Source organism: Rhinolophus sinicus, chromosome 8, assembly GCF_057876585.1.
Source record: "Rhinolophus sinicus isolate RSI-liver-muscle chromosome 8, RSI-T2T, whole genome shotgun sequence".
Classification (NCBI taxonomy): Eukaryota; Metazoa; Chordata; class Mammalia; order Chiroptera; family Rhinolophidae; genus Rhinolophus; species Rhinolophus sinicus.
Window position 1 is genome coordinate 60,559,621 of NC_142508.1, and position 25,025 is coordinate 60,584,645.

Here is a 25,025-nt window from a genome sequence, read left to right on the forward strand (position 1 = left end):
AAAAAAACAAAACAAAACATTCCCTTCTCATTTATATTCAAAATAAACATTTATACTTGGCTCTTTCCTCTTGTCAAAACTGCCTTTTTTGTTTGTTTTTAACTTCTCTAAATGCAGTAGGACTTTTCCAAACAACCTCCTATGCTTTATAATTTAAGCCTATAACCCTATAAGTAGATAGCACTTTTTTAATGCCTGAATTCCAGCACTTTTTGGCTAGTTTGCCTCATTAGCACTTGTGGTTTGGTATGTACTTTGTAGGAACATTAACCATGTGGAATCACTCTGTGCTTAGTCCACTGGATCATATATCTAAACCACCCAAATTAGATTTTCAGTGTCCTTCCCCTTCCTAAACTTCTTACCAGGCTGCACTGAACGTCATTTTAAACATGATTCTGGTCCAGACCACAGTGGTGAAGCTGGGATTCTACTAAGTTCAAAAACACATGTCCAGAATCGTAGTTAATTCAGAACACATTAATGTCATGTCAAGAAGCAGTATTATGCCTTTCCTCCTTCCTCCCCTTGGCTATTAGGTTCATCTAACAGTAATAGTTTGCTCTGTAGCTTAGCTAAGGACATGCAACTAAACTTCAGTTCTGCACCTGTTTTCCAGACCTATTCCCTAGATTAATCTCCTCACAGTCCATTGCATTCTTTGCATAGATAAAGGGACTTCTCAGTAGAACCACTTAGAATGGTGGAACCATTCTAAAACTGTAGATGTTAAAAACTCTTTTTAATTATATCTCAATAAAGATGAAATTTTTAACAGCTCTTTTTACTCCATTTGGACATGAGTTCTACCTAGCATTTGTATATGTACGTATTTTCTTGCAAAACACATCAAGTATTTCTTAGAGGGCACAACAATCTTAGTAGGCATGACACACTATCAACAATAAAATATCAGACATTCTCTCTTTCGTAAATGTCATTTGAGGTAAGAATAGAATACTTGTGTAAAACAGCCACTTTCTTTTGAGCAGATTAAAGAATGTGCTGATGAACCAGTAGGAAAAGGTTACTTGGTTTCCTGCCTGGTGGATCACCGAGGCAACATCACTGAGTACCAGTGTCACCAATACATCACCAAGATGACAGCCATCATATTCAGTGATTACCGTCTAATCTGTGGCTTCATGGATGACTGCAAAAATGACATCAACATTCTGAAATGTGGCAGCATTCGGCTTGGAGAAAAGGTATTTACTACACTGGCTTCACCAAAGGGGTCTTAAGAACTTAATAAATGAAAAGCTTGGCATGACTGGCATGGGAAAAATTTAGGTTTGGAGGTGACCTTTAAGTTGAGGTCCAGACAGCCCCAAGATCAAAGGCTAGTTGACCTGTGAATGCATCTTAGCTGTTTGTGACAAAACGTTTTGATATAGTATGGAGAAATAGAGAAATTAATTATCTGCTAAGAGTAGTGTTATTTTCAAAATACTAAACCACTTACTGTTTACCTGTAATGTTCCTCTGGCAAAACGTTTTGTAGTCTAGTGGGAATAGTAGTTGGGTTAGGAGAGACTTGAGTTCTCAAAACTTTCTCTGCACATACCTCACTCTTCCCATTTAAAAAAAAAAAAAAGTAAGCACACCAGGACAAAAGAAGATATTTAAATATTAGAAAAGTTTAAATATGTGAAAGTACTTCAACTTGTCAGAAGAAAGGTATTCTATAAACGTGACATATTATCTTCATCTCAGAAGAACTAATTTTAGTAAAGACGGGAAAGAAAACTGCCTAGCTAGTTCCTTCTCCCTTAATTATATCTGATCTTATTTTTTACCTTATGAGTCAGTTGTCCAGGTCAAAATGGAGGTTTGACCAAGTTTATTCTGTATTTGTTTGCTCAACAAAAATGAAAGAAACTCCTAAGAAGTAACAGATGCCAGTGGGAGAGGTAGACTGGGACCCTTGTATGGCATTAGCTATTAATTGCCACTGCTCATTAATCTGCTGTTTAGGAAATATGACAAAAAATAAAACCCATTTGTCTCTGCCCCTATTTGTTCATTGTATCATGCTTTGCAGGCTTCAGTCACTCAGAAAGGGAACATGGTGTAGTTTGCTGGAACTGCACACACCAGTTCAGATGAAGGTTTTAGTGCTGGTTATTGTCTCGCTGTCACCAAATACCCTTTCCTTCATATCAGCTCAGGGCTCTGGTCCTTTCACAGGGCACCTCTCAGCCTATCTTGAGAGCACCGTGAACTTGGCATACAGCTTTCAGGCAGCTGAAAAAAAGGCCAGTTTTAATAAAGAAGGCAGATTTTTTTTTTTCCTTCTCAGCAGACTCTAGAAATGGCACAAAAACACTTAAGTCACCCTGATAATTCAGGAAGTTCCTCTGACTTATTTACGGTTTTGGAGATGATATCCAATTCTAAATCTCACTCTTTGTAAAATCTTCACATAAGTGTTCCAGGCATACTTTTCAGGAATCAGTGATGACATTTGTTCCTATTTGTGATTAATGGTCCACGCTTTGGAGTGGACCATTACAACTCACCTCTCTTTGTAGTAGTTCTCTGTTGACCACCAAGATTATTGCTGGGTAGCTTCCCACTAGCAATCTGAACTGTCAGTATAAACCTTGCCTTCAATGGTATGTATGAGTTGTAAGTCTGCAGTGACTGAAATAATTCCAGAAAATAGTAGTGCTAGAGCCCAGAGACATGGCAGAGAAGGTTGTTTTCAGCTTTGTTAAAATAACAAAAATATATTTCTTTGGACCATAAACATGCATATTTTGGTCATTTTTGTCTTTTGCTATCCTTAACCAATTAGGTGAATTTCTGTGTATACCGGGCCCCCCAAATCCTTGCATCAAAGGCTTTGTTGTATTTTGGGGACAGTAAGGTGACTCATGCCTATACTTCTGAAAAACATGTTCCTTCCTATATAATCCAGTCTGGTACTACCACCAAGTTTAAAAATGAGGAGGCATGTCCTCAGCCCTTCTTTGCCTTTTCTGATTATAGTTTACTTCTCTGAAGCCAGTTATTTAGTTATGAAAATTATCCTGAAAATTAATAAGTCAGCTTCTGACCACACAGGAGAACAGCTCATCAATTCAAATTTGTTGCCACTGAAGCTTACGAACTCCTCTCTTACTGGCTTTGCACGGACCTCCTCCAAAGGTCAGAGGAGAAGGGGGTGTGGTTAACCAGTTTGTACCCGCCTTTGTATGAACTTATAAATGTCATGATTTTAAAACCATAATGATTTTTTTCCAAAATGTAAATATATAGAAATTTTAGAACAAAGACTAAATATTAATTAGATCTTTAGAATCTTCTAAGGAAATACTGTTAAAATGATAGGGCAGATCTCCAAAAGTGAAAGTGTAAATGATTCATACCATCTGACGAGAAAGTCAAATGCAGCATTCCTTACAGGAACTTAATGTGGACACGTGCCACACTATTACTACTTTATGCTTTTCACTCAGTAGTTATATCATTGATCATTCCATGCTTTTAACCAACTCTTTGAATAATTCAGGCATTCTTTTTCTCTTTATTTAGTGAAGTAAATCACAGAAGACAGCAAAAACGTTGAAATTGAGAATGTATAGCAGAGATGAAAACTGAGTTCTTGCCTACCTTTTTTTGAGATTAGTGTTATCTTTCTCTGTTCTTAAAAAAAGAGTGGAGGGGAGGGCAAGGTATTTAGGGAAGAAAAAAACATTACCTATCGAACTGCTAAAAACTAATGAGGACACAGATAGTAGTTTTAAGATATACATTTGTCTCACCACAATAAAATTTTTAAAACTCATTGTAAATCCATTTACAGCATCATTTGTTATTCATATGTCAAGCCTATGTATTAGTAACTTCTCTTAAACTAAGTAATTTTATTTTCTTGTAGATGATATGCAAGTGTATAAGTTCACCTCCCTTGCTTTCATTCATATTCAGTAATTATTAGCCAAACAGTTTTCTTTGTCAAATATTTGCATACGTTTCAGTTATATAACTCAAACGGGCTGAAATAAAAAGCTCAAAGACTGGGGAACTGAGAAGAATTCCTGAAATATCTTTATTTGAAAACATTATCTATCTGAAGTTACAATGAATGAAAACATCTAATGGAGGTGATGTTATGGTCTAACACCAATATGTGGTGCTACAATTGCTCTAAGTAAAGTTAAATCTCAGATTCCTCAGGGGTTCTCACACCATGACGATGCTGCCTTAAATTCAACAAGAAGCTAATGGAACCATTAAGAAATACAATAGCCCTAGTTAATCTTACTGGTAGCACATTTAAAACAGTTACAAACCCAAAGTATACAGGGAAATATTTCGACTCATTACATGGAAATCACTTCTTTACCCTATGATGCCTGGACTAAAGGCTAAATCTAAATCAAGAGTTGATGATCATGCTATTATTTTCAAATGCTTAGATGATTCAGACCTGATTGCTAGCTAAGTAAGTTACTATGGGCTACTAAAATTTGGTATAGAACATTGTTTTATAACATAAAATCATGTTTATAATCTCTTGTGTGCTGTATATAATAAGTGACTGACAGGTTTCTGTCCAAACTTTTGTTATCATAGTTTTGTTTTTCCTTTGAGAAGTAGAAATGGATAGGCCTTGCCTGAGTGGGTCATAGTCAGACAAACTGGAGTGTGACTCATGAGTCAGGAAGAAAAAATAAGCCTTGCTCCGGATCTCTGGGGTTTCTGTACACTTTTCTCTTGTTATTTTTTTGTCACTTGTCTTTCAGAGTTTTGTTTATCTGTTCAGAATTACTCTCCAGAAAATCTTTTTAGTCATCTCAGGTTTCGAAGCATTGGATAGAATCATACAACTAGTGAGAAAGGTTAAAGTACAGATAGAGAATAGGAAGACACGAGAATCCACTAGCATGCTGTGCTTCTTAATCTTTTTTGGGTCAGCAAACCTTTTGAAAATTTAATGAAAGCTATGAACCTTCTTCAGGAAAAATGTATAAAACCACATATAATTGTAGGACTTTCATAGAACTCAAGGTCTAGAAAAATAAACGATGGCCTCTTAGCTAGGCATCTTACATTCTGGAACTCAGATGAGTTGATACACTCCTCTAGGCCTCTGTTTGCTCATCTGCACAATGGGTACACAGCTTTTATTCCCTCTTCACAGGTATAGTAGGAAAGAACATGAAAATATACTTGGGAAGTAGTGTACTATAGAATAAATTCTATTACAACAAAATTTTTAAAAATGTACTTTTTTTTGTTGAATTGAAAAAATTTTTTTATTTTTAGTTTCAGGTATAGAAAACAACATAATGATTAGACATTTATACCCCTCACAAAGTAATAACTCCAACAAATCTACCCATCTGACACCATACATAGCTATTATAATGCCATTGACTATATTCCCTGTGCTGTACTTTACATCCTGTGACCAACACACACATATATATTTTTTTTCCAATTATAGTTGATATTCAATACTATTTTATATTAGTTTCAGGTGTACAGCACAGTGGTTAGGCATTTATATAATCTATGTAGTGATCCCCCCAATAAGTCCAGTATGTTGAATTCAAATTTTGCTTAAAGTAAATGTTTATCTGGTTTTAGGAATCTTTTAATTATGCACAGATGATTTCATAGACATGGTATTTTACTATAAAAAGATTTTATATGTGTATATAAATAAATGATAGCACTGTATTTTCTGCTGCTTTGGTTTGCTCTATTAATGGTTATACGTTTCAAGTTATTGAAGCATATTTTCTGAGATAAAAGATTAGGACTCTTGAATAGAAAATATTTAGGAGCTGAAGTTTCTCATATTTTGAATGAATGAATGTTTATGGTTGCTATGGGGATGATGCAATGTACAATTAAAGGTAATTAGATTGTTTTAGGAAAGCTCTCCAAAGCAGTTTGTATAAATGATAATCTTGTTAAAATCACATTAAGGTAAATCCAAAACATTGACGTGAATATTACACTATAGGTTGTACGTATTGGGGTCTTTGTGGATAATATGTAATAAAGAAAAGGAGAAAGAGGGTCTCTATAATATCTTTTCTCAATGAATATTGTAGTTTGTTGTTTTTTTAATTTGACTAAAAGCACTGTTATCTCGAAAGTACCTAGCCCGTACGAGATAAATTAACAGATTTCTACAGTATTATTTCAGCATTGGCAGGAGGTATGAACAGAGCATTAGGTTGATATAATTCCTTTAACTTTTTCTGACATTTTAAACTTTAAAAACTCGGGTTCCTCTTTCTAGTGCTAACTAAACTATACTTAATTTCCCAGGATCTCTATTTTTTACAGCATGCATGTATTGCATTCTAACGAAGATTATTGAGGACATTTTCTGTAACTTCCATAGCATGGTTGGTTCCCACCTGATTTCTAAATAGAACATCAATAAACTAACTATATGTTGAGCCTCTTTTTTGTTTTTAACCAAATGATGTTTATTTGAAACTCACTGTGGTGAGAGTTGTAAAATACTAGTATCCTTACTATTTTAGGATGCACATTCACAAGGTGAGGTGGTATCATGCTTGGAAAAAGGCCTAGTGAAGGAAGCAGAAGAAAGAGATCCCAAGATTCAAGTCTCTGAACTGTGCAAGAAAGCCATTCTCCGGGTGGCTGAGCTGTCCTCAGATGACTTTCATTTAGACCGGCATTTATATTTTGCTTGTCGAGATGATCGGGAGCGTTTTTGTGAAAATGTGAGTCAACTCTGAAACTGTTCTTCTTTTCTTCCTTTCCTTTTTAATTTTTAAATACTCTATCCCAAAATAAAATAAAATAACACAAACCTCACATGTAGAAAAGCCACTGAGAATGGAAGGTGGAGTTGGTCTCAGGATAACAGAAAATGTTATACTGGATGCGCAGCCTTGATTTAACATCTGGTTAACACTTGACTTCTGACAATCTCCACACATTATTTTTTCTACTTTAACTTCTCAATTTCAGTCTATTTTACCTATAGGTATTATTCTATTTTACCAGAGAATCCTATTCACATCTATTCCATGGCTAAAACTTTGCCATTAATATTACACATTTATTTATATGTTTTTAGCTAAAGTGTAAAAACAACAGGCGGTTAGCTTTTAAAACCAGGTCCTTGATTGCTACCCACAGACCCTATAGAATAGCTTTTTAACACTTTAAATAGAATAATCTATTATCTTTACAACAGAGGACTGAGCAGGACTTGTGTACACTCCCACTTTGCCTGCTGTTTTGAATTAATAGCTTTAACTGTCAGAGCCACTGATTATAAGAGTTTTATTGCCTCTAGCATAATGTTGTAAAAAGGGAGACTCACTGACACCTCTTGATTCCCTAATTAGCAGTGTATCTGGGAATAAATGACAATAGGCATTATGGGAAAAATTCATTCCATCTTTGCTACAGGCATTATTTCCTTTCAGCAACTACTAGATTTTATAAATGACTGAGCCATTTGTTCAAAGGTATTAATCATTGTATTAATTTAACAGAAAGTTCTATATAGGATTATGGATAATGTTCAACATAACTAGTTAGCTAATCATCGTCATCATCATAATGTGTATGTTCCATTTTGTTTTAATAGTTTCAGGTGTACAAAGCAATGTAATAGTTAGACATTTACACCCCTCAATCTACTACCCCCCCAATCTACTACCCCTCTGACATCATATATAACTGTTATGTATGTTCCATCTTATAGACACAGGCTGGGGAAGGCAGAGTGTATAAGTGCCTCTTCAATCATAAATTTGAAGAATCCATGAGTGAAAAGGTAAGTCTTACTTTGAAACAAGTCAGTTTTATTCATTTCTTAAAAGTTTCCTCAAATCCTCTCGAACAATATTCTTATAAATTGATAGCAAAATGTAAAATGACTGATAAAACTTACCCTTTTCAGAGGTGAGATACTTGGCTTTTAGTAGGGAACCAGAGCATATTTTGCTTAAGCCAAGAAAGTGAAGCTTTAATTGTGATATCTGGACATAGGGAAGCCAATAGGGAATCGGTGAGGAGAGTAAACTTGGGGAATTTTAAATCAGAATCACACTGAAGCCAGTCCTACATACTCAGGAAGTTTAACCAAACCAATGTACTTCATAGGTAATTAGCTATTTAATTTTTCAGTGGCTGTCTCATTAAGCATTATCATTACTGTTAGTTCTCTGTTTTTTCATGAATACAAGAATCTTTTATGACTTTTAAAAGTAATTATTTTTGGTTTTTCTATCTTGTCATTTACTTTCCTATGCAGCTGAAGAAATATTTTTTATTTCGGTTCCTTTACTATTGAATAATTATATTTAAAAAGTATAGAATGAAACTTCCAGAGTATTGTGTCAGTTGCCACTTTGATTCTGGTAAAATTGACGTTAGAGATACTGTTGCAGTGGAAAAGAATACTTTGTCAAGTTCATGTATTAGAATCTACCAAACCTGTATGTGTTTATGACAGCTGTTATTGATTGCAGCAACAATCCACGATTCACTGTAGAATTCCACAGCTCCCCACCCATTTACCCCTGCCTCTTGCCACACTTGTTCAGCACGCTCGTGTTCAGTTTTAACTGAATTTAAACATAGGCATTTTGTAACAGCTGCAGTTGTTGACATGTACTTGGCCATGAGCCTCTACTTGTCCTAGAGGTACATGTGAGCTGCTGAACCACCTGAGCAGTCTTAACTTAATTCTCTTGTGGCACTCTTTATTCAGTGTCGAGAAGCACTAACAACCCGCCAAAAGCTGATTGCCCAAGATTATAAGGTCAGTTATTCATTGGCCAAATCCTGTAAAAGTGACTTGAAAAAATACCGGTGCAATGTGGAAAACCTTCCCCGGTCCCGGGAAGCCAGGCTGTCCTACCTTCTGATGTGTCTGGAATCAGCTGTGCATAGAGGTAAGAGTTCATTTCTTTTTATCCTTTTCATTCCATTTTAGATTCATACGCTAAAACCTCTTATACCTGTAAACGTCAGTTTCCCCCTCTAGTTGCTCTTTCAAGTATACTTGTGTCTGTGACTCAGGAATCTATCTTTGTAAGCAAAGCTCTAGGAATGAAGGCTTGGTATCCTTAAGCCTTATTGAAGGCCCTTCTCTTAGCTCAACAATCCATGATTTTGTCTTTCTTTATATCCCAGCTTGCTTTTTTTCCCCCAAAGTAAAGCATATTTCTCAAATCCAAATATTTCAGTTTTTTTAAATACATATTTTACAGCATTTTTAGGAGAATCAGAGTAGCATCATGATTTAACACATGAGCTTTATGTCAGAGAGACATGGCTTCAAATTATGGCTCTGTCACCAAACTAACTGTCTGGATGTCCACTGTTTACATTTCTTAATCTCTCCAAACCTCATTTTTCTTATCTATAAAAAATAATATTACCTATGTTGAGGAGTGCCACTCAGCCTGAAGACTGAGTGAGGCTATTTGGAATAGCACTTAGCATATAATAAGTGATAGATACTATGATTATTATAACTGGTGATATTAAGGAATTAAACAGTAAAGATGAAAGGTTTACCCCCATAGAGTCAGACTCATGGTCTGTTTAGTCCAACAGTGAACACCTGACAAAGGAACCAAGAAGGATATACAGAAGGTCAGGGTTGTCTTCCTTAATGTTGGCTCTCGGCGGCAAAATTTAAATTCCTAGCTCTTATTGAATAAATGGTGCTGGGACAATTAGTAATATAAATGAAAAAAATCAATCATTAAGTAAAACTCTGAACTTCTTGGTGAATATTTTTTTCATATCTGGATATTGAAGAACTTCTAACCCGGAAAGCAATGGAATAGCAACCAGAGGCAGTGCATGGTCTTGGATTGAATACCAAACAAAGGACATTTTGGAGACAAGTGGAGAATTTTGATTATGGTCTGGGTGTTAGATGAAATTTTCCTAAGATGGAAAGGTGGAAATTATTGACTAGTAAAAGCATATTATAGAACAATATGTATAATGTGATCTAATTTGATATTTAAAAAATAGAGTGTTAATGTCCTTAAACTAAAATTAACAAGAAACACGAAAAGACTCAGTAAATAAATGGCCAAAGGATATGAACAGATAATTCAGAAAAGTAATACAGATTGCTAATATTAAAGAGACTGATTTATATTATGTGTTGGTGAGAATATGGAAAAATTGGAACTATCGTACATTGCTGATGGGAATTTAAAATGGTACAATCACTTTGGAAAATAGTTTACCAGTTTCTTAAAAAATGAAACATGCATCTCCTATATATATGACCCAGCCATGTAACTCCTAGGTATGTACCCAAGAGATATGAAAGCATATGTCCATAGAAACTCTTGTACATTAATGCTAATAATAGCTTTATTTGTAATAGCCCCACACTGGAAATAACCCAAATGTCCATCAACAGTTGAAGGGGTAAACAAATTAGAGTACATTCACATAATGGAATAATATTGCTTAGCAATAAAAAGGAATGAACTGTAAATACATGGATGAATCTTAAAATAGTTATGCCGAGTGAAAGAAGTCAGATGAAAAAGAACCCATACCATTTACATAAACTTCTAAAAAGTGCAAACTAGTAAACTGATCTATAGTCACAGAAAGCAGATTAATGGTTGACCGGGGATGGGGTAGGTGGGGTGAAGAGGAAAGAAAGAGGGATTCTAAAGGAGCATAAGGAAACTTTTGGAGTTGGTGGATATATGTTCAGTATCTTGACTGTGGTGATGGTTTTACCAATGTGTACAAATGTCAAACTTATTCAATTATATGTTTTAAAAGTATCGTTTATTATAGGTCAATTGAACCTCAGTAAAGCTGTTTTTTAAAACCTTTCTTAGGGGGATCAAATATATGGTGATGGAAGGAGAACTGACTCTGGGTGGTGAACACACAATGGGATTTATAGATGATGTAATACAGAATTGTACATCTGAAATCTATGTAATTTCACTAACAACTGTCACCCCAATAAATTTAAAAAAAAACACCACATTTCTTAAGCTTTCCCATTTGGCATTTACAGCTCAAGGAAGGTGGGGGTCTGTTGTGAATATCTGAAGTGTAATCTTTTCCATAAGCTTTAACCTCCTAGGCCAGTAGGGATTTTTTTTTTTTTTTTACCCAAATAGTTATTTTATTGATGAGATTTTCATTGGCAAAACATTTGCATTATTCAGTAGTGTAAAATCTGTATAATACAAAACACTGACAAGGTAAAGCCTAGTCTCTGGAGCCTTAAACTCATTTTATGCTGATGAAGCTTTTGCTAAATTCTAAGCTTTTCAGTGTAGATAATAGTGTAACTGGTATATTATATTCTAGGGAAAAAACATGTACCTTTACTATGTGTTGGTATCTGATCCTAATGCTCACCATAACGTTATGACTTAAATCCTACCTTAGGCCGACAAGTGAGCAGTGAGTGCCAGGGGGAGATGTTAGATTACCGACGCATGTTGATGGAAGATTTTTCTTTGAGCCCTGAGATCATCCTGAGCTGTCGGGGGGAGATTGAACATCACTGTTCTGGATTACATCGAAAAGGGCGAACCCTGCATTGTCTGATGAAAGTAGTTCGGGGGGAGAAAGGCAACCTTGGAATGAACTGCCAACAGGCGGTAAGGAAAAATGTTCTCCCATTTTGAATGTCATAATTTATCAGCTAAGGAATGTCTTCCTGACACTGTCCCAACTTACCTTTTCTGGATCATTTGTGACATCACAGCAAATATTAGGTACTAAAAACCAGACATGGAATATTGTTTCTTCAGGCATGTAACAGTAAGAGTATGGATTCTGCTGCAAAGTAGACATTTGAGCTCATAACCAATAAAAACAGCTATATACTTAAAGAAATAGATAAAATGCATTGTTTGCTGGAATATTTTTTTTTAAAGGTAACTTGATAGATTGGATTTACTCAACTCAGAATCAAGGCAAACCAAGTTCTAATAAACCAAAAAAGGTCCTTCACCAAAAGAGAACTTGCCCATTAGGTTTGACTGAGTTGAGGCTGAAAGAGAGCTAAAAATAGTAGAAATTTTCTAAGAGTTTCTTTTTATTACTAATGTGCAACATGGCATGAATTCCAGGCCTGAAGGGATCACGAAAGCATGTCGTTTTCAAAATCACGCCATCTTTTCTTGTTAGACTAGGGCAACTATGCGTGGAAGGGTCTTTCTTCCTCTACCTCCAAACTCTACAGTCAGTTCTATAAAAATAGTTGGAAAATATTAGCATACTTTGCTTGAGAAGATAAAGTTACTCTTGCCCAGGGTTCATAAACAGTTGAATAACTACAGAGCAGGTACATAGTATAAAGTTAACAAAATATTAAAGATATAATGCCTCTCTTTCATGACCATTGTCCATATTTTACTGAATAAGAGTCTGAACAATTTACAATACCAAATGCAACAGTGGTACCCTGTACAATGTACTTGTACTTTCCTATACCTTCCTTTAGGAAGCACAAAAGATACAGTTTAACTTTATAACCTAAATTAGGGAGTTGAGGCTCTCGCCTCAGGGAAACTAGCAAACCGCAATTCTTTAGTCTTTTTATTGTGTTATTGTTTTTATTAAAAATTGAATATTACTAAAATTTTATTTTCCTGCTAATCATGGAAAATCAGAATCTTACAGCCTGAAATACAAAATTTATATAGAATTTTTATGTGGAGTAAAATTTCATCTTAGGTTCTATTACTCTGACCCATGGTGGGAAAAATAGAAAAATGTAGCTGCTTCTTCAAAATACAAGCCTACCTAGACAGAAGGCTTCTGGATATAGTTCCTCTGGAGCAGTCCTTGCTGATGACTGTCCTGAGAAACCTCTGTGGCGATGTATGTGCCTGGGCCCCAGACCAAGAATTAATCAAGACATCCTATGTTTGCATTTCATCCTTAATGTATCATGGAAAGGGGAGAGAATATATATATATTTACATATTACATATATTTTTTCTTCTTTTAAATTAGGCTACACTTGTACTAAGGGGTACGGAAAAAAGGAAAAAAACTGGTTTGACTTTATTATGAGGCTCTAGTTAACCTCCAGAGCTTTTTGAAATTTAGCTTGTTAAAAGAGCTAGTGACTCAACTTGAAAGATAAATAAGTACCGCCCACCTCATCCTTTGTGCCCAGAATAAAAATGCTTTCCAAACCTAGACGTTAAACCTCAAATAGTGAAATATGTTATTTTTAACCACATTAAGTTTAGCTAAGTGGGAAACAAACACTTGATTTGGGTTTTTATGGACCCATGGTTTTTAGGAATTGAAGGAATAAATGATCCAAAGGAAAAAAATTGTCCTTAGCCTTCTACTACATTATCCATCCTCAGTCAAATGGAGGAGTGTTTTGAAATTATTTGAGTGGGTTTCTTTCTTTCTTTTCCGAAGTTTTCTTCCTTGATACAGTAGATTTCCGTACCTGGCTGTGGTTGACCATTAATTTTTCCTATTCGCTGTTTGTCGTGCTTTGATTTACTGATCTCTCAACAAATAGTAAACTGTAAAGCATAAAAATAAATATTATCTTAGTGAGTACATACTTTTCCAAATGCACCATAACCATGAACTTAATAAATTCTCTTGAGTCTGGCTGAACGAGTCTGGGCCCAGTCTCTCCCAGATGACTACTGACTGCCCAGTCCGGTCTCTGGACTAACCATTTCTCAGAAGCATTTCCCCAGGTTTTTCCTAAGCAGTCAGGGGCCAGAATAGATGTATAATCATGTAGCAGTTTCCATTCTTAGTGTTTATTTCCCACACTGTTATCACCGGATTCCAGAGTGGCAATGACCCCTTGAGCCGTTAGCCTAATAGAGTCTATGGGGCATTCGTTGCCTGCCTTTATTAGCTGCAATCTGGTGCATTCATTATGAATTCTCAGCGTTTGCCTGTCAGTCGCGGATATTTAACTGATACAGTTTTTGCAGAGACTTTCAGACTCCCATGAAAAAGATGTAAATATTTTGGTCTTTGTCAACAAACATCATTACTAAAATCGATAATCCTTTGACAGTAATCTTTCTATCAACTAACCACAGCATTTTGTAGCTTCTCCAAATTGCCACCAAGAATTGATACAAATAACTTCCATCCCAGAATACTGGGAAATCTTTCATATTTCTCTCATCTTGATATTGACTTCTTTTAGAATAGACAGAATAGGGTTTTCTTTCTTCATTTCCTTTTGATCTGTTCTCTGAGGAATATGTGATGAGGCCGGTATGAGCCCCTGAAGGATCGTAGGTCAAATGTATGAGAATCAGAGAAAGCTCCTACAGAGGCTACCTACCTGTGTCTTTGACACAAAAAGGGCTCCAGTTCTTTAACTTGGAAGAAAGGAGCCCAAACCAGAAGGATTGTAGTTTTCAAATTTGCTTTCAGTTGTTTCAGATTCCCACCCCAAAACACCACCTGCTACTGATCTGTGGTAATAATGATCTTTTACATCTGTAAAATGATTTTCAGTGTACACAGCCTTCTCCTATGTATTCTTATAATCCTCTGCAGTTAAAGAAACTGGAACTTAGAGCTTAACCAACTTGCCCATATTCTCACAGCTAATATCTGGCAGAGTCAGAACTATTAATAGAACTCAGATCTCCTGATCCTTAATTTAGAGCTTTTTTCTCTGTGCCCCAACTGCTTTTTCCTCAGACAGGAAAAAAGAATCTCAGGCACATCTCCTGCTTTATTTCATGACAAAGGATGGATCAAGCAGAAGTAAATGTTAACAGACTCTCTTCTCATTTTCAGCTGCACAATGACAAGTATTGTTCTGTATGGTTATAATGAGGAAGGTCTGATTTACCTTTTGGTTGTATAAAAGATGGTTGAGGGAAAATAGGAAAGTATAAGTATTCTAATTTTTTGTAATTAATATTTCTTGCAAGTTAAATGAAATCTCACATCTGTTTTTAATAAAGCAGAGTATGCTTGTTTTAATGCCAGTGTCTACAGTGAAATTAAATTCTAGATTCTTATGACCAAATTAGATCTTTAAACTGGAAATGTCTTCTATGTAAGCTTCTCCACTCAGTTCTTGCTTGGCCCTCAGTGTCAGATTTAGTAACCTGATTAATATGTAGGCGGATATGAGGAAAGAGACAGCCTTTATATTATAAAGACCTTTTGTTTTGCAAATGTTCAGGGATGATTCAGACTGGTAGGCAAGTAATCCCCACAGTGGCTTAAACAGAAAAACTTGCCATCAACGTAGAGAAACCAGTTGGAAAGTATTTGTCAAGAGGCCTTGAGCTTGGCCAGTGGCACTTGTAGTACCTTGTTAAGAGTTCACTGTGATATACCAGACTGAGTGACTGTATGAAGAGATGACATTATTCTTCCCTGATATGTAAGTGACTTTCTTTCTTCCTTCTTAATTTTTTTTTTAATCCAGCTTCAAACACTGATTCAGGAGACTGACCCTGGTGCAGATTACCGCATTGATAGAGCTTTGAATGAAGCTTGTGAATCTGTAATACAGACAGCCTGCAAACACATAAGATCCGGAGACCCAATGTAGGTTATCTTGTTTGTGGTATTTATCCATATTGTATCTTATTTGGCAGTGCAGCATAGGGAACATTCCCTCAACATCTTCACTGGAATCTTGTTAAACAGTAACACGTACCAACTTCTGTTAAAACTAGAATGGGAATTGAGACTTCGTCTCTGCCTCCTCCATGATGTAGAGACACCTACATCCAGCATTGTGATGATGTTTGTTGACAGGGACTGAGCGTATAGCGGGCCTGTATGTTAGGTCACTGAGTAATTCCATGTAATGGGCAAATAAAATGAGAGAGAGAAACGCTCAGGGTAAAGTGACAACATGCTTTGGCTCCATACTTCTCATCCTGTTTCTATATTGACTCATATACATTGGCTACTTGATAATCATTAGAGAGTAATTAATTATAATTGGAATACAAAACAAAATGTGGTGGTTGGAAGGCATAATCATGGACAAAATGAACTCTGAAGCTGCATCCAGGATCTGGGAAAGCTATAAGATGCTATAATGAAGTATTTGAATCCCATGCATTAGTTTTATTCCCTATGATATGAAAACACCTCTTAAAACTAGACTGCAGGTAAGAACAGGTTTCCTGTTTTGCAAAAATCGTTACAGCCTACAGCTGGCAGTATGCAACAGTAAAATGAAAGCAGTCCATGTTTATCATCATTCTGCTCTACATACACTCCTGCTGTTCGTGCTGTGGTAGGGGATTACAGAAAGGTATTCTTCCTTAAAGCTTTTTGTGTGGTTGGAGAAGACAGACAAGCACACTGAAGACTAATCAAGTATATTTACCAATATAAAAATAACTGCATCGACTATAAAGGGGACAACAGATAGGGAAGAAGAAGGGAACTGCTGCAGATTGAAGTAGATTTTAGATACTATCAATTAAATGCAATGTGTGGACCTTTTTCTGGGTCCTGATTTAACAAACATGTAAAAAAGGCATGAGATAATTGGAAAATTTTGAAAGCTTACGTAATACGGATTTTTAAAATTTAATTTCTTTTGGTAGATAATGTTACTGCATTCTCATAGTATAGAGAAATATGCTGAAGTACTTAGAATGAAATGATAATGTAGTATCTGGGATTTGCTTCAAAATATCGCAAGGGGGTATAAAGTTAACACAACCTTGGCCATAGGTTGATAAAGCTATGGGAAGGGAAGGTGGATGTTACATGATTCTTTCCTTTTGTTTGTGCTGGAAAATTTTCATAATAAACAGTTAAAAATAAAGCAGCTACACACAGATCTTGTGCAAGTGCGTCCTAAGTGGCTCTGAAGTTGATAGAAGGGCTAATCATTGTCAGGGTGAGTTAATTTGAGCGATTCTCAGAAAAGTAAGTCCCTGACTGCCCTAGAAAATAGCTAAATGACATTTTCTACAGACCAAAGAAATACTGATGTGTGAGTTCTGAACATGTGGTCAGAACTCTTCTATCTCTTGTTACCATTTCCCCTGTTTTATGCCCAGGATCCTCTCGTGCCTGATGGAACATTTATACACAGAGAAGATGGTGGAAGACTGTGAACACCGTCTGTTAGAGCTACAGTATTTCATCTCCCGAGATTGGAAGTGAGTATTTTGAAGGCAGAATAAGTGTAAGCCTCAGCCTGTTCTCCTGTGTAGTCAGTATCCCTTGTATTTTTTGAAATAATCAGCAGGAATTTGTTAAATTCTAGAATAGCTGACATACTCCAATCCCCTGGAAAACCTCTTTTCTTGCCTTCAGAACAGTATCTAAAAGCAGAGGCAGTCCCTGCAGGTCTGTCCCCAGGCATTGCTACTTTGGAAGTCCAGGTCAAATGTTTCTGATACCACAAATACCTTTCTAGAAAGAATTTGAGCACCTTTGGGTCAGAATAAGCATTTTCAGATATGTCTGTAAGAAGATAATAGTGCATTTTTATTTTTATTGATTGGCACTGGATGTGGGAATTTGCTTTTATTTCTTTAACTATTCAAAATTACTGAATTTATTCTATCTTAAGAGGCTCTTATCAGTAAGTGACAACTTGATTCTCTTCTCATCATGTTAGCAAAAAAATGGGGGGGAGAGATAAAATAGGACAAGGATCTATTACCGGTAGAATCAATATAATTACTGGCTGCAATCCCCTCTTCTGTCATGTCGTTTTCCCTTCCCACCTCCAAAGCAGCCAGTACCAGATCAGGCTGCTGCTCCTGCTTCCCAAGTTGAGCTTCTTCCTCATTCAGTTATTTAAGCCACTACACTTTGGTCATTAACTTTTTCTGGTGATTAATATAGGTTTTACCCTCGTACTTCACCAGAAAGATTACCTAAAGAGTCAATGTGTTTCTGTTTCTGTCCCCTCAAATTTGCTCTGGAAAAGACTACAAAAAGCAAAGTGGGAATTTCCCCATGCTTGCTCAGGCATCTAAACGGAATAACCAAGAGGTTACTGACTTTATTACTGTAACAAAATCATATTTTTCCTCTTCTGTAATTCCTTCAGCCATGATCAAAAGATGCTTCACAGGATTAAAAACTGCTCTAAATATTAGCCTCTCTCTCCCATCAAGTAGTCCTCCCCCCAAATTGACATTATGACGTGGACACAATTAAGCATCACTGGTCAAATTTGGAGAAGCAGCAGGTTCATTGCCTTATCCACTGTCTCCAGAGTCAAAGTTGAATGTCAAATTTTTTTTTTTTAATCAACAAGCATATTCAGGTAAACTAAAATTATAATTGCCTTACCTTGTGTGGGAAAAAGAAGAGGAACCGTTTTACTAGAAAGGAAGTGAATGGGAGATTCTCTTTATCTTGACATTTCCTGATCTTATTGAATCTAGTATATCAGATAAGGTTGAATTTCATTCATACTTTGAAGAAAGTGTTGAGTACAAAGTTGTGAATTGCCTGCTGATTGCTACAACCCTTGTCTTCTCATTTTAGCCAGGGCATTTAGTGTTGGGCCTCTTACTGTAATGTGTGCCTTACATAGCCAAGAAAACATCTTTGAGGTAGAACTTAAATCTTCCGTATTAAGGTTAACAAACTTCTACAGATTGGCTACTGTGTGCTCACGAAGAACAAACTCAGGAACACAGTTTTGCTTACCTGCTGTCTCCACTGCCCTGGAGGTGATTGTCAGTCTGTTACACCAGCAAGAACCTTGTGAAAACCCTTAGCGTGTGTCAGAAGGAAAGGCGTAGTAAGGATGGTTATCCTTTAACTCTTAACCTTCCAGGCTGGACCCTGTCTTGTACCGCAAGTGCCAGGGAGATGCATCTCGTCTTTGCCACACCCACGGCTGGAATGAAACCAGTGAACTCATACCTCCCGGAGCTGTGTTCTCTTGCTTATACAGACATGCCTACCGCACTGAGGAACAGGGCAGGAGGGTACGTGTCACTGTTGACTTCATTTCTTCTCCCCATCATTGGTTTTTTCATTAGTTTGCTATATACTGTTCCAATTTCTGTCGTCCTAGGAAAACTTAGTTAGTATATCTGGTGGGGAAGGGTTGCTGCACTACTAGAAACTTCTTCATTCAGTGAGTGTACATAGAGTTGTTCTACTGGCTTCTTTCCTTCTGATTTTATGTTTTTAACAAAGTGAGTCAGGACATTTCCCGTTTTTTCTTTAAATTACCGAAATCTAACTCACAAATAGACAATTAAATTCTGTTGCCCTAACTTTATTTAGCTTTAAAAGATCCATTAGAAGCTCTTAGCCAGGATACAAATGGTTTTAGGCTCTGCCTTTGGCAGCAGAACACATCATGCCTCTGTTAATGAGGCCTTGCTCACAGTACACTACTTGGAGCAGAAACCTCTTGGTATTTGTCTGCCCTGATTGCCACCTCTTTCTGGGATATTTGTGTGCACTTGGCTCTCAGGCAACTTTTACTGCCTTCTGCTGCCATGCCGACATACTGCTTGCTCTCCAGGATGGCCTTTTTAAGGCATTCGATTGCATTTCAGTCCTGCATTTGCCACAGAAAATAGAGATGGTATTATTCCACATGCATCTTAACAAATGCCCCTCCGAGCTTAATGCAAAAGTCTGTTTAAGTTTAGTATTCAGAATGAGGAGACCCAGATGTAAAGAAATGTCATACTTCAGTTACTGCAGTCTTAACCCAGTTTTTATACTACTATGTAAGAAAATACAGGAACTTATTGTTAGTTTTTTCTTCATATGCTGAGTCGCTCATTAATCACGGAGCTCCTAAATCCTGGCATCTTGGTAGTCACTATAGTAGGAGGTTCCTTGTCTTACAAATGAAGAAAGAGCTGGAATCTGTCTTTTTTAAAAATATACTTCTTTTAAAAATTAAGGTGAAATTCATATAACATAAAATTAACGATCTGAAAGAGAAAATTTCAGTGGCATTCAGTACATTGACAAAGTTGTGCAACCACCACCTCTGTCTTCTCAAACCATTTCCATGTCTCCAGAAGGAAACCCCATGCCCATCGGGCAGTTACTCTCCATTCCCCTTCCCCTACCTCAGGTGTGTGGGTCCTTTCAGGGGGAGAGATTAACTGTACCTGTCAGTGACAGCTTTCTCATAACCCTTCCAAACATGTTAGTTTCCATCTGTTTCACCCTCTGATAATTCTAACCCATCTGGAAGAGTCTGGTTCTGACTTATGGTAACTGTTGCTTCTACTGTTGCTCGCTTTTTCTGAGTTTAGGTAAATTTGAACTCAGTTCTCCTGACTCGTGTGTATTCTGGGTCTAGAATTGGACCCAGCATTGTACTCTACATTCATGGAGTAAAAAAACCCTCTAACCTAATCTGAACAAATGCAGTTCGCTTTTTCAGGATGCCCTGAGAAAAGGATGTTGCTTCATATAGTATATTAGAATATGCCAAGCGTATAATCTCATTCCAAGAGTCTGGGGTTTTTAGAAGCCTTCCTAGAACATTTAATTCTTATTCTGGAAGAGATTCAAGGTATAAAGTTATTTGTTAGTTTCCTGACATCATCTAGTGGCTTTTGTTTGGGCTTTGGTACCTTGAAAGTATTTTGCTTGTTCTTTCTCTTGTAGCTGTCACGGGAGTGCCGAGCTGAAGTCCAAAGGATCCTCCACCAACGTGCCATGGATGTTAAGCTGGATCCTGCCCTCCAGGATAAGTGCCTGATTGATCTGGGGAAATGGTGCAGTGAAAAAACAGAGTCTGGACAGGTAGGTGACATAACTACCCATTTATCTTACAGTAATTATAATAATAAAGTTCATGATTAACATTTTATATGGAGCACAAACCCCATAAAATCCATCTCTGTTTACTTCACAGACATGATTTGTTACATTATTTGATGTTCTTTCCATAAGAAATCCTGAGGAAATTTTTCTCTTTGGTCTCTATATCAGGAATAATTGTGCTTTTCCTAAGCAGTTAGTTTGTTTTTATATTATGGTTACTGTATTTTGTAATTGATCATTTTCCCTCTTTGTGTTACCTCTTGGAAAGCCTAGAGCCAAAGGCATGGCCTGCCTGTAGCAAGTATGTAAGATCTTATGGTAGGCATTCTGTGTACTAACTTACTGCTACTGACTCCATCCCACTTTCCTTAACATGGTTTCCTTTTCTTTCCTCTTTTTTACTCATTTTTAATTCATTTTATCTTGCCTTTTTCTTTTCTCACTTTTATAACCACATTAAGCCCTTCTGAGGGAAGGCAAGGTATACATAGACATACATACATTATATATATAAATACTGCTGTGCGTGGGCAGTGTGCAGGCCCTATGACTGTCCTGTAGGATATGCAGGAATGGAATGATTTTTTCCATCTCATAATTGACAAAACTGAGGCTCAGAGAAGTGAAGTGTATGGACTTCCTTACCTAAAACTCAGGTCTAATCCTAGCCAGGCATTCGTTCCATTATATTAACCTCTCCATATAGGAGAGTGTAGAGAAGGGGCAGCCCCCAAGAATTACATGCATGCCATGAATGGTTCCTTAGGATTTTGTGCCTAATTTTGTTTTTTTTTAAAGAGGGGTGGGGGGAGAAGGAGGAGCAGAAGAAGATACATTACTGCATTCTATCAAACTAAGTAGGAGGGTAGCTTGTCTTCTATTTTAAGGCAGGAAACCAAGCTGCTTCTTTAAAGCCCCTTTAATACTAGAACAAGGCATGAACCCAGGTTTCCAGGTTCCACTTGTACTATTCCAAAACGCCCTCTGGGATTAAACTATTAAAAAGTGACATGTGCAAGAATTGGACATTTTTAAGAAACAATATGGCTGCCTACACATATCTATTGGGCCTGAAAATACCATTTTCAGCAGTTCCCTTCCTGGACCTGCTGCAGTTCTATTGAGTTTATTGTTAGAAAATGCCTATTGTGCTGCTTTCTGCTGCCTCTCTGAATGCAACAAGGGATATGGTCATACAGAATCCTAGGAAACAGTTTCATTTCATACCCTCCTGTAAAGTAGCACTGAGGAAGCTGTACTGCAGTGCAGCCCATGGCTGTGAAGCTTAACTTAGGAAAGGATTCTGTGAATGGGATTTTGCCCTTAGCCATTTATCTTACTCCCAAAAGGTTTGTGCATTTTCCTTTAGGGTTGTACAATTTTTGCAACCCTTCTCCCTTCCCATTCTAATTTCAAAACAGATTGTTGCAGAATAGTCAGCAAGTTAAAATGATCTGGTAATAGAGACCTTTGATGAGAAATGTGCTTTGGGAAGGTGAGCTGATGTCACACTTAAAAACCTCGAAATCTCTAAGAGAAATAGTAATAGACTGATGCTACAAGGTAGCTCTAGCTGTTTCCAAAGCCCAGACAAGATAGTTTTTAGATACCTTGTGTACTCACTTGTCTTGCAGAGGATCCTTGTATGTGGGGTAGGATTGGAATCCAGATTTGCTTGCAGGAACTGTCAGCTCTATGCTGTGTTTAAGATCCTGGGTCCCACCGTACTTTTCCCATAAAGAGTCTTAAAATATTCCATGTCTTTCACTATTAATTTGTTGTCCAATGATCATTATCAAAATACAGGTTTAAAATGGAAGGCAAAGACTATCAAAACACAGGGGGAAAATGGAATGGCAGGGTGTTGATGGAATGAAAGGCCAGATAACATTTTTAGACTCTGAGGACACCTGAACATTGATTCTTGTTGGACTTCTGGAGGATTTGCCTGGCCGTTGTACCCTCTTGACCCTCTTAACCACCCTGTTACATCAGTTATCTCTTAAACTATCCCAGTTTGGGAAATCAAATAAAGCTTTAGTATTCTGTTCAGTGAGATTGTTTTAAAAAGAAAACAAAAAGGAGGAGGACCACTGACAAGGAAGTAGACACTGTTATCTCAGCTTCCCTTGATCATTTGTATAATTTGACCAATGCCAAGGGATTGCCTTTTTATTTGCAGGAGCTTGAGTGCCTCCAGGACCATCTTGATGACTTGGCTGTAGAGTGCAGAGATATAGTCAGCAACCTCACCGAGTTAGAATCTGAGGTAAGCAGTCTGCAGCTCCCAGAAGGAGAGTGCCCTGGCAGCAGCCTTTCCTTTTTTCTTGGTTCTACTGTTTCTAGACCCTTTGAGAGTACAGATTCTCTGTAAAACAAAAGAAACCTCGTCAGATTTTATCTGTTTGCTTTATAAAGCAGAATATTGTGATGCTTCCTGAACACCTTTCCTCATTTCTCCAGTAAAACACTCTATACATTTAGCCCTTTGGTTTTCTTCGTAAATTAGAATTATCACAGTGATTAGAACTTTTCCCCCCTTTTTCCTCCTTTAAGAAAAGATAGCAACTATACTTTAAATCTTTTAATCACATTCAAGAATAACCTAAGCATTCCTATTCTTTTACCTTTAGCTCTTTCAATTAGGTAATTTGGTAATGTTTTTGTGTTTAATAAAGTAAAAGCCTAAGATATCCAGTTAAACATGGAAGATAGAATACATGTGTTTATCCTGTTCCATCCTGAAACCCACTAAAACATTAAAAAATGAAAGTAGAAAAACCTCATAAGCATAGGCATACTTTTTAGAAATGCAGACATTATTACTGAGGAGGAGACAGCTAAAAATGTTAAAATTGGCTTGTGGGGGCAGAAATCAGGGAAACAGGGAATTGCTTCTTTTTTTATTTTTATCATAAGTCTTTTAGAACAATTTGAATTGTCAAAATTGGCAGTATATAAAATCACGTTTCTCAGCCAGTTGTTCTTTTGTGTTTTTTCTGTTTGTCTTTTGCTTTCTATTTTTCAAAAGTTTATTGCCATTGTTCATCTTCTGTCATCTCCTCTCCCATTCTCATTGTCCTTGTGGGCTTATGAGGACATTCTGGGGTGTGTAAATCTTTAAAGGAAAATGTTACTTCAGCAACTAGTGCTATACAGGGGTTACTCTCTGCTTAAAGGCATTTAGTGTATGTTCCCCAGAGGCAGTGGTTTATCATTTGATTAGAGGACAGCGATCTGGGTTAGGAGCTTAGAAACTAAAGATAGATGTCAGTTACCCCTATGTTCATTTTGAACTGCTCAGCTTTTTGGAAAAATTGAAAGGCTTTATACTCTAGTATTGTTAAATGTTTTTTCTCCCCACTGATCTTAATTCTGCATCTGCTTCTAGAAAACTTGTCTTTCGAAGTATAGTGGAGGTGCAGTTCTGTCTGTGCTGGGGCTTCCTAACTTAAAGATTAGAGTAGTTTCCAAATGTACATATTAGATTATTTGCCTGTCAGGTGCTACTGATTCAGAGAAGGAAAATGCTCTTATCTCCACCCTTGGTTCTTTCTAAGGCAGAATTAATATATTTAATCTTCTACAGGATATTCAAATAGAAGCCTTGCTGATGAGAGCCTGTGAGCCCATAATTCAGAACTTTTGCCACGTAAGTGATGTCTGGAGAAACAAGGATTAGAAATAGAACCAAATTTACTGGGACTCTGGCCCGCAAGTGTGTCAGACTCATCTCTGTCTTCAGCATACATTACTCCTAAGCGATAGTCAACTTTGAGAAGTTAAAGATGTAAACAGAATCAAGAGGGGTGCCACCATCCTGGGAAACTTTATTTGATTATCCTTTGAGGTACCCAGATATGTGGTGAGCAACAATTGTTGAGATGCCCTTTTTAAGAAAAGAGGGAAGTGGGAAGCCCTCACTAGCATGGCTAAGTTGCTTCCCATACATCAGCCCAGCGTTTGTTAGCAGTAATAGCGGCTTCCCCTTCCAACTCTCTCCTTGTACTTCAATATTGAGTATTGAGTGAATTCTATTACTTTATTAACTTATTGAACTATCTAAATTGTTCCGCATCACTGCGGAAAGGAGTGAAAGCACAGCATGTCCATGTTCCTGTCGGAGCTGCATGCAGGGCGACTTGCGTGTGTATTGTATTCCCCAAATGTTTATCCCTTGCAGTTTCTCAGTCTTATTTTGACATAATTTAATATTTGGTACCTTGTTTGCGAAGGCTCTAGAATCAGTCTTGGTTGCATTTTCCATGGACTGGGGTGCAGGATTTTTTCATTAG

The 25,025-nt window shown here is 36.9% G+C and overlaps 1 protein-coding gene across 1 annotated transcript in view; it reads left to right on the plus strand.

The window, feature by feature from the left end:
* GLG1 (golgi glycoprotein 1) overlaps window positions 1-25,025 on the plus strand; it is a 103,969-nt gene that overhangs the window by 61,023 nt on the left and 17,921 nt on the right. Inside the window, exons 4-14 of the mRNA XM_019710346.3 lie at window positions 993-1,208; window positions 6,516-6,719; window positions 7,715-7,786; window positions 8,726-8,909; window positions 11,407-11,621; window positions 15,416-15,537; window positions 17,019-17,120; window positions 18,761-18,914; window positions 20,572-20,709; window positions 22,913-22,999; window positions 24,320-24,382. Coding sequence (XP_019565905.3) covers window positions 993-1,208; window positions 6,516-6,719; window positions 7,715-7,786; window positions 8,726-8,909; window positions 11,407-11,621; window positions 15,416-15,537; window positions 17,019-17,120; window positions 18,761-18,914; window positions 20,572-20,709; window positions 22,913-22,999; window positions 24,320-24,382 — 1,557 coding nt within the window. The remainder of the gene's footprint in view (window positions 1-992; window positions 1,209-6,515; window positions 6,720-7,714; window positions 7,787-8,725; window positions 8,910-11,406; window positions 11,622-15,415; window positions 15,538-17,018; window positions 17,121-18,760; window positions 18,915-20,571; window positions 20,710-22,912; window positions 23,000-24,319; window positions 24,383-25,025) is intronic.